This window comes from Maniola hyperantus, chromosome 23 (assembly GCF_902806685.2).
Source record: "Maniola hyperantus chromosome 23, iAphHyp1.2, whole genome shotgun sequence".
In the NCBI taxonomy this organism is placed as follows: domain Eukaryota; kingdom Metazoa; phylum Arthropoda; class Insecta; order Lepidoptera; family Nymphalidae; genus Maniola; species Maniola hyperantus.
The window spans coordinates 1,228,853-1,239,935 of NC_048558.1; the positions used below are offsets into that span (position 1 = coordinate 1,228,853).

Below are 11,083 nucleotides of genomic sequence, written 5' to 3' on the forward strand. Positions count from 1 at the left end.
AAGCCACTAAAATTAATCTTTGATATTTTTTAAATTAAAAGGGGCCTGATTTTTAATAGCATACAATTCAGTACCCATCTTTGTTTATTTTTGTTTATTTACTTATTGTCGCTGTGTGGTAAATACTGGAAAATTTCGGCTTTCAATGTCTGCAGGGTGTTGGCTGCTACTATGTCGCTTTGAAAATATTATTATCAATTAAATATTAATAATAAAAGTATGTATAATTAATTACGTATATCCGTAAATATAACCTAAATGTTTCAGTGTATTATTTTGTAAGCTTTCGCTGTGACGCTGTCGTAAAATAAATTTATTTTTGTATTTTATTGTAATTTTGAGGTGTATATTATTATTATTGTAAATTATATAATATTATAAGTATTATATAAATGTGTATTGTGAAATAAATCGCAATATTATTTAAAAGAATAAATATCTTTAATTTCACCGAGGTTTCTTGCGAATTAATGAACAAAATAATTATGAAATATGTTTTCAAATTTTGTAATAAATTACCGAAGATTGTCTTGTCACAGTTTATATAATAATAATGCGATTTTAAATATAAGTAGATCCACAAGTGTTGTATTTGTATTAAACAGGATGTCGTAGTTATTTTAGAAAAAGTCTAGAAACGTCTAGTAAACTATAGTTACCTCTTGTATTTCAATTGCAATACTTACCCTAAATATTTTACCTGCAATGGCTTACTAGCTACTGCAGTCGCCAACACACTGCACACATTATGAGCAAAATGTGCTGGTTTCTAGATCCTTTTTATTTAAGCGGTCTTAGGCTATCTACATAGATTCAATTTACGTTTATTATTATTTTATTATTTGCATTTACTCGACAATTTATACAATTGATTTTATATTTTAATTCCTAAATTATATTTTCCACTGTATTTATACAATATTATAATACTGTGGACTTTATACAGTGATGATAAATTTGTGTATACTTAATTGTACTTGTATAATGATGAATACGTGACGCCCACAGTGTTGCTAACATCTATAGTATGTTATTCGTCAAAAAAAAAAATGAAACTTATAAGTATAAATATATTTTACAATATTTTTGACATCCATGTACACTTAACCAGATTTACATCGAAGCGTTTTGAGTTTTAAAATAATTATTTTATATAGTTACAAAAGACGACTATACACTAAACACATTATACACTAATGGGTCTACACGTTATACTCGTAAATATACAAATTAATGTACCTATACTTTTTATATGAATCGGCATGCTTCCAGCACAATTATACCAATTATACACTTTCCAATACAGTACCGCTCACATATTTTATGTTTTTTTTCTAAGTATTATTTTAACGTATTTTATAGTTCTTTGTGGTACCTTCTTAAATAAGATCCTGAAAGCTTGATATTGATGTTGAATGCTTTTATTACAATATTTTATTTATTTTAAAATGTAGACTTGGAGCTAAAACTTTGCGTAAACGTAAATGTGTAAATGTAAGTTATTTTAATTTGAACACTATTCGATAATATGTATTTATTAACAGTTTTTGATATACTTTTACTGTGTAATAAAAATCAAAAATATTTTCGGTCTAAGGTATTTTCTAGGAAAATAATATATCCAGTAAAAAATATTACAAAGGTTCACAAAAATCGCAACGAAGAAACTTTTTATAATTTTGGTCTGACATATTCTAAATATTATGTCAGACCAAATATTAATTGACTTTAAATAAAATAAAAAATATTTTACATTAATAAATAAAATAATGCTCAGGATAGTATATGCAAAAATAACCGATAAAACATCATCAATTTTATTAATTTATAATTTTTTATTTACAGCAAGCATGCGGTAAATACATTCCAGCGGGCAGCACTGTCCAAGGTAACCAGACCGGTGTGGCGATGGACGGGACATATCTAGTCGAAGCATCCTTCTAGGATCCGACAACTAGCGCTCATGTTGAGAGCTATGTGTGAACTCTAAAGTGTGGTTGTGACCTTCCATACTTATCCCAGAACCTTCCGACACCTGGGGACTCCTAAAAGACATTGCGCGCAAATAATTATTAGACTATTGTATTGTATTATCTGTAAATCTTAACACGATACTGCCTAAATATGAAACGGATATCGTATTTGTTTCGAAAGTTCAATGAACTTATTCTAATGGAGACCTTAGGATCATCACTCATTGAGCAGCTCAAGCAAATGCTTGAGCAATTTTCATTATAATTAATTAAATCACAACTAAAATCGAGTTCAAAATAGCTTGCAAGAGATAATTCCTTGTGGATTTTCTATTTTGATCTGTGTGCACCGACCCCTAGGCTGCAAATACGTGAAATAATGTGGTGGAGGGGGAAGATCTCAAAATTTAGTATGAACTTTATCAGTTAAGATTAGACTAACGAACGTGACAGACGTGTTAACATTGTATGTGAAAATGCATGAGATAAGACAATGATTTCACTACAAAAATACTATCTAAAGCAATTGTTATTTAATTAGAACATTGTGAAGAACATGTTTGAGCTGCTTACAGCAAAAATTGTAGATTGAGAAATACAGGGTTAGATCAGGCTAGTATAATAATTAATAACGTTAATTATGGAGGTTTATTTTCGGGAAAGCGTTAATATTTCCATACAGTTTTGGCACGCGCTGTGGTAAACGCACAGTTAACGTTAACTTAAATTATATTAACTTTGGGCTCAGTTTCAAACTCATTTTGTCTCCATTAGAAAACAAATTGTCCCGTTCGTGTTTTCTTTTACTCATATAGTTATAAAAACAGTATTACATAATAAGGTTTTTAATATTAAACAATTTGAATGGTTGAATTGAATCTCGCCCCGCAACGAGGTTTCCAGATTTTCCGCGTCTGAAAATCCCTAGTGAAAAAAGACAAGTTAGTTTTCAAATCACACTCTAGTCAATAGTCGTAACCATATCAATATCAGTAACAGGAATAATTATTAAATATCGTTCTTAGCTATCTGTCTTTCTTTTAATCCACGAGGTCACTAGTGCCTTTGATTATTGCAAAGGGAAATTAAGGCTAGATATATACTGTAAGCAGGTGACACAGTGAAGCGCAGCGCGTGGCAAAGTGTGGACTAGTCAGATTCTAAAACCCATACGTCCCAATGATATCCTGCGCTGAGGTCTGAGTGCTACAGGATACGTCCTTAGGAATACGTTCCTTTCTGATCTCATCGAGTTTGATAGGACTCAGTCTGCCAAAATTTTTGTGCTCGCCTTACTTTCTCATTGACGCTGTAATTGGTCTGGTCTAAATATTTTAATTAAATTAAATGTCTTGCCCTGCTTATTCTACACTGCGTTGCGCTGCGCTGTCTGTTAGACAGTGTACATACAGCATAACTGTTGCTCTGTGTTAGTGAATAATAGGAAATAGATATTCTTATATTGAAAGTGTTGAAATGGGGCGTGTTAGGCACGTAGCAGAAAGTCCACGAAGTTCCACATTTTTTATCTTTGGCGTAGCACTAATATGGATACGAAGATCACCAATATGTATGTCTAATAAAGTGTAGAAAGTTATTAATTATTGTCACTCAACAATAATTTTTTCATAATACAGGGTGATTAATACCAAGTTACATATATAATTATAAAATGTATTATATCAATAAAACTTACTATACGTATATTGTATATGTATAATAAATAATACTAAGGTTGACTACTTTGAAATCCGCCCCTTTCACACATAAGCGATCACTTGGGGAAAAATAGATGTAATAGTTATAAATAGTTAGATAGAATAATAAAAATAATTTATACTTTTATTTTGGGGAGTATTAATAATTATATACAGCGCAGAAAAAAGTTGTAGACCAAAAGTTATTGTTTCATTCATGTTGCTTATGGCTTGTTCATATTTATTGATATACCCTGTATAGAAAAGTAAATTACTAAAGATATTACGATAATATTATGTTAATGCTGCGTGCCATCGAATGTTATACATTGCGAAGTATTGTCAACTATTTATTAAAATGGCTGAAGAAAATCTAAATGAATTTTAAACAATGAAATTTTAAAGTCGATTTAAATGGTAGAACCTTGACTTTATACTAGAATATGGACGTCTTATGATTGCAATAGATAAAAGAATGTTATGTATAGATAGATGAAATTATGTGGTTTAAATAGAGATTTATTTGAAAATAAAGATAAATGTTAGATTATAGAATGTAAGTACCTAACTGTAATATTAATATGTGAGTGTTTAATGCATTGGATGCATGTTTAGTAGAGTAAATAATTTGCCATGGACAAAGTTAAATACTCTTTAAAAAATAATACAATAAATTATTTTTTAATTTCACTACGAACTTTGCACGCGGTGACATTTTGATGCGCATTTAGCACGTCAGACTTAATAAAATAAGAGCTATATAACGTGGAAATGGCTACTTGTGAAAAGGTTCTGAAAATTAATATTTTTGGTAAAACCATATTTTATTGAATAGTCTTTTACTTTGTCCATGAAAAACTTGGGTAACACTTATTTTGTAGGTATTTGTATAAACCGAATTCAATGTTAAAATATCTCTTCCAAAATATGCCAGAATTTCTATTGTACTTAAAATATAATATTTAATAATTTTTGGTATTTAATAAAGTTAATGATTATTAAGAGTCAGTCAAGTAGTTAGTAATTGAACTTTAACAACTTCATAATGTAAATTAACGATTTCCTAACTCCTGTATAAATAAAAATAGGTATATTCAATTCGTGGGATATTTCAAAAAGTACCTATCTTAACATTTAATAACTTTATTTTATTAGTATTTACAGATAAATCATATTGAATTTATAACTCAAATTATTATTATTATTATTTATTTATAATAATTGTGTGCGTATATTTTTTCCACGTTAAATAAGCCATTGATAGTGTGAGGGCTTGTATGATGTGAAAAATTAGACAATAGATTATATAAAGTCAATTTTAGTGTCTTTTCCGATTTTCCTAAGGTTAACATAATATTCTATTGTCTAAAAATAGTATATAACATAAACGAATTTTTGTTTTATAAAAGAGATTGTGTATAAATATAGTTAGAAGCTCTAATTTTACTATAGTTTTTTTTGTTTATATATTTTTATCAAGTGTTAGAAGAATTTTACAGAAAATATAATACATAGGTACCTACTATTATATTGCTACTTCAAAAGTACGCTCTTTTAATCCAGCCACAAAAAATCATCTTTCCTGAAGTCCTATTTTTAAATTCCTCCCTGTGATTTTATGGCTGTTTAAAGTTATTATAATATTTATTATGATAATTGTGTATTGTTTAAGTTTTCTTCTAATATTTTATTATTGTTTTTTTTTTACAAATTTTATCGTTATTGTCATAAGGCCTAATTGCCTATGCATTGTATAGATGTTCATTCTCGCCTTTCCTCAAATGAATAACAATATATGTTAAAAATAATTTATTTACTAGATAAACCTTTGTAAATAGTTTTATAGAAAGTTTTTTGTTTTAATTTGTTTAACGAAAATACATTGATATAAGATATTATAAAAAAGGTATCTGTCACGCGTAGGTACGTAAATAACCTTGGTTTTGATATCGTTTAGCAATGCATTTTAAAAATAAAACAATTTGGCAAACAAATAAATTATGTAAAATAAATTTATTTCACAAATTTTATCTTTTAGTTTTCTCTATTCTACCAAGTGTAAAAATGATTTCATAGCGTCGCATCTATTATCACAAGTAGGAATTGAAACATATAATGCGTAAAATGACTTTTCACGCGCCATTCAAACTTTGTGTCGAATTTCATGCCAAAAGTACGATTTCAATTCAATTCAATTTTCTACAGAGCTTAAAGATATTATTAGTGTACGTCCAAATTCTACCTTGCGGCATGCAACAGCCATACAAATACAATAATATACAGATTATGAGAGAAGCTGTGGTAGCCTAGTGGTTAGGACGTCCGCCTTCCAATCGGAGGTCGGGGGTTCGATCCCGGGCACGCACCTCTTGCTTTTCGGAGTTATGTGCGTTTTTAAGTAATTAAAATATCACTTGCTTAATCGGTGAAGGAAAACATCGTGAAGAAACCTACATGCCTGAGAGTTCTCCATAATGTTCTCAAAGGTGTGTGAAGTCTGCCAATCTCACTCTGAGAGGAGACCCGTGCTCTGTAGTGAGCCGGCGATGGGTTGATCATGATGAATATACAGATGACATTAAAATATATTAAAAATACATACGATTTTTAAAAACCTAATTCCACGCGCAATATAATTTAGCGTAATTTCCTTTATGAGTATTTGTTGCTTCAAATAATTTTTTTATTTATTTAGGTACTTAAGTATACACCTACTTATTTTATTTACTAAATAAATATGCTTTTGTGGCAAGCAGTGTTGGTGTGTAGTTGGACCAAAGAGGATGTTCTGTGTAAAATAGTAAGCGAAGTAGCGTGATGTGACATGTTAATGTAAAAGTTTGTTTGACACGTTTGTGGTGTCATTTCGTGTCAAGATTATAATATGTTGACAGGCTCTTCCGAACACGTGCGGAATTACGGTCGTAATTTAAGTCAAAGTCAAAGTCAGATGATATATTCAATATAGGTACCTAATAAATTACTCTTTTTGATAGTCAGTTGTTGGATTTGTAAGATATAGTGGTGATAATTATTACGCAAACTTCAAACTAAAGCTACGAGGGTATTTTTATCATACGAGACTAGTCTAGGTATGCCCGCTAAGACTAAGTAGGTACCTATTCCATACCAGCTGGCCGCGACTTCGTCCGCGTGGATTTAGATTTTGAACTTTTAAATTTTCTTTTTGAAAACCCCTTTCATTACGGAATTCTCCTATCGCAGACGCGCAGACGAGGGGCGAGGGCGCCCGCGCAGGACAAAAACTCTTCACTTATCTGCTGCTCGATTGCGGTAGAATGACAGCAACAATGTCACGATCGTAATCACAGCTGTAGGGCGATTGTCTAAAACCTGCATCAATCATTATTACCATCTCAATTGTTCTGATTGGCTGAATTTGTGCGCTTCTTGTTGCAACAATGCATTGTGGCCAATAGTGAGCGAGCATTAACCAATCAGAGATGATTGCGATCGTGACATTGTAGCTGTCAAACAACCGCGGTAGGGCCACTGATTGGTTGACGCTCGCTCACTATTGGCTACAATGCATTGTTGCAACAAGAATCGCACAAATTCAGCCAATCACAACAATTGAGATTGTAATAATGATTGATGCAGGTTTTACGAAATCGACCTAAGGAAATCGCTTAACGCACACGATGGCGAAACACCGTAGTAAAAGATGAGGGACTTTTGTCCTCCGCGGACAATAATCCCCCGTCTGCTCAGGCCCTAACACTGTAAAATTGTACTAAATTCAGTACAGGCGTACCGTTCGCATATTATTATTATTATAAAATATGAATATTATTAATTAAGTTCTTCGGTTTTGAACCTAAAGTTCTTTGTTATTTTTCAAAAGAAAGGAAATAAAATTAATTGTATATAACGATATTTTTGTCTATTATTTTCTACAAACCCCACCTTTTTTAGGGTCAGTGAGTTCGTCCGTTACAGCTGCTTATTTCAGTTACTAGGTTGTAGGTAGGTACCTATTACCTATATATAGTCCACGAGGGGTTGAGATGGCAATCGGGGTATGAAGCGGGGGCCGCGTTCGCCCGCACATATTTTTCCTCTGAATGAATTTTGGTCCGGAATTTTTCTGTGCGCGTACAGACAGATAGACAGACAGACGAAAATTCCAAAAAAAAAAATTGAAGTCTCTATACAACATCGATAATTATGTTTCCGCCGATTAAAATTTTCAAAATGTATTTCTCGACTCTAGTATCATAAGGTCGGATGTGTACTTCCGACCAAACTCACTTTTTTACATAAAGGTAATGAGCATTTCGGGCTCTTTCTGCCAAGCTGACACCAGTATTTATATCTCTTTTCGTTGCAAAGATAAATACATGCATAATGTCGTATCTGAACACATTCTAAAAATTTGGAGAACCATAATTATATTTTTTGACTTGCGTATGTATGCACCAAAGCAATGGAGAAAAATTATAGATGTATTTTGAGTTCGACCATTATGCTACGAAATAAGTTTATTTGTAATACTAGCTGGTACTGCAGCTACGCACTTCTGCTTCTAAAATATGTAATAATTTTGTTAGGTAAAATCACAACAGATGTTATGCTTCGAATTTTTTGTATTAATATTTGGACTGTGAATCATTTAAGACTTTTTGCCTTGTAATATAAATAATTTTGCAATAAAATTCATGGAAGTAAGTTGAAATAAAGCTTTTTGTTTGTGACTACATTAAAGTTGATGTGATTAATAGGTAAGAGATCCATCCTATTTCACCAAAATTTTGGACTAAACTGCGGGAAAAAAGTAAAGAGCCAGAATAAAGCTGAAGGCATTTTGAAAATGTAGACTAGAAAATCTTTTAGGACCACGAAAATCACACCATGGAAATCTAAACATATATTATAATAAAACCCCACTAAGCAAAAAACCGTGCATTTATTGTGTTTTTTATGAATCACAGTTCAAATCATCAGTTCAAAAATTTATTGCCCTAGTTTTTAACGTAGCCTTAAAAAATTAGAGTACCTAATCAATTTTTTTCTTCTTTACCCGTCTTATAATCGACCGAATTTGATATTAATCGAGAGCAGAAATTATAAGGCACCTACAATATGTGATGATAGTGATTCTAACGAAACATACCTAATTATAGGAAGCTTTAGATTATGTTAATTTAAATATAAATGTAGTATAAATTAATTTATTAATTAAAAACTAATAAAAGTAAAAGTAAAAAAATAAAAAAAAACTTAACTAAAACACGAAAAAAACAGTTTAAATAAGTATCTGTTAAAAAGAACAGTCGACACAGAAGCAATGGAATTTTCAAGAAAGCAGAAAGTATTTTTTTATTACAAAAGTGGCAATGCCGGATTTGACTAACAGTAAATCCTTATACCTGCGTAGTTTCTGCACCTTAAAAACGATTCATGATGCTACCAGCAGTGTTGCTACTTTAATGTGGTCTGAAAACATCAGCTGCAGCGGAAGGAATAAAACAGTATCTGTCTTATTTCATTAATCTACTAGAGAAGAAACAAAGTATTCTCGAAATTGTTGAAGAATTGACTTTGTGGTCTGATAATTGTGTCGGTCATAATCGGAGCATGATAATCGTTATGGTTTACTTATGATTATTATAAGGATTACCACACTAAAAGATGATAAATCACAAGCTTTATGCTAAAATGCAACATGTACCTACGTGGAGTAAGATGTAATCCATGCACAAATAGAAAAAAAGGGAACAGCTGAAAACAATGCAGATTACTAAACTAAGAGATTGATCACAGTTTACAAGAACATGCGAAGGAAACAAAACTTTTTGATAAGTTTGATTTGGCACTACAACATATTTTTAAAGACCACATCCCTTTACAAAGGTGATATATCAGGAGCGTTTGTTATATCAAAAAAAAAAAAAGAACGGCGGGGATTTTCAGATTTCGGAATATATTACCTGGCTACAACTAACGCAATAATGCTGGGTGTTATTATTTTATAAAAACTACTTTAAAGAAGACTTTTTTGTATTTCATTAGTATGTTATAGGTACATATAAACTTAAAATTCTTCCCCGCTTTCGCCCAATATACGACATAATGAGAAACCATTATCCACTGTAAAATATAACCAACTTTTGCAGTAGGCACCTGCTGACCTCCATTCTTACTTTACGTACCTAATCATTATAAGGAAAATCAGGCTATGTTGGCATGTTTTAGATTTCTATATTGATGTAACCGTCATGTATGCAATTCCACAAAAAATGTTTGGCCCACTGTAGGTTTCTAATTACTTTGTAATTTTTTTTTTCCAATTTTTGGCCGTTGTTTTTAATTAATGGGCTTTATTTGTGAATTTGTAAATGTTATTTTCATTCATTCAGAAGTCACAAGGTTTACACGGATGCAATGGTCAGACTATCGGGCGAATGCAATTATTATGTTTCAGATCTAACTAATCAGTTTCAGAAAAATCAGATAGGTACATTGTTGCTATCTCACAAAACTCCTAAATGATTTTTGTGAGATAACTACTGTGATCTTTTGTCCGAATATTACTTATGTATAATCAGTTAAGACGTATTATGAAATATTAAGTAATAGATCCGACTTTTATTTCAAATTTGTAATAGTAAAAATTGCAGCCATAAAGTCGGTTTACAACTTATGCACACAATTTTTTAGCACAGTTACGAATATTACCAGCATAAAGTCGCATATCGTCCATTTTGAAGAAATTGTGAGTTTAAATTTTATTTATTAATGATAAAGTATTTCTAGTAATGATTAATGATAGGTACAGTTAAGTGTTAAATATTACAAAAACAACTGAAATTGTATCTCTAGTAGTTAAGAAATTATGACCCGATTTCCCTAGCATTTTTGTTTTGGCTCTCCTGAAAAGTAGCAAAAATCCACATCCGACCTTATGATACTAGAGTCGAGATTTAATGTACAGAAATCATCCATTTTAGCGTTTAAACTACCGTGAGTGATTTCCATTATAAATACTATCTGTCCCGGCTTACTCACAAAAAAAAAAAAAGGACCCCGGATGGGTTCGAAACTAGTCGGGCTAACGTCGACTACACACGTGAGTAAGCCGGGACAGATAGTATTTATAATAGAAATCATCCATTTACAGTTTTATTATTAGTATAAACTATAAACATAATAATATAGATATTATTTTATGGAAATGCCCTTCGTACTATACGGAGTGTAGACTTGTAGAGGTAGGTACTTGTTAGTACTGAAATTCAAAGAAAATTGCGCCATCTATTGTCCAGGTATAAAACTACTTTATATACTAACGCCACCTAGCGGAAAAGCTAGAAATGACTTAGAAAATCTCTCGGATTTTCACACATCACATCCGTCGAAAAAGTTTCCATTCAACCCCGTTCCACATTCCAC

At 31.3% G+C, this 11,083-nt stretch overlaps 1 protein-coding gene and 1 long non-coding RNA gene across 6 annotated transcripts in view; both read left to right on the forward strand.

Moving 5' to 3' along the window:
* The window catches only part of Shal (Potassium voltage-gated channel protein Shal), a 72,908-nt gene extending 67,043 nt beyond the window's left edge, over positions 1-5,865 (forward strand). For all 5 annotated transcript variants that reach the window (XM_069506714.1, XM_069506715.1, XM_069506716.1 and 2 more), the window contains one exon: positions 1,846-5,865. In XM_069506714.1, the coding sequence (XP_069362815.1) occupies positions 1,846-1,944 (99 nt within the window). In that variant the 3' untranslated portion in view covers positions 1,945-5,865. The remainder of the gene's footprint in view (positions 1-1,845) is intronic.
* An 11-nt stretch (positions 5,866-5,876) lies between these two features.
* LOC138404009 (uncharacterized) lies at positions 5,877-7,567 on the forward strand. The gene is made up of 2 exons (XR_011238118.1): positions 5,877-7,146; positions 7,236-7,567. It is a non-coding gene; the product is annotated as an uncharacterized lncRNA (long non-coding RNA).
* Positions 7,568-11,083: the final 3,516 nt, after the last annotated feature.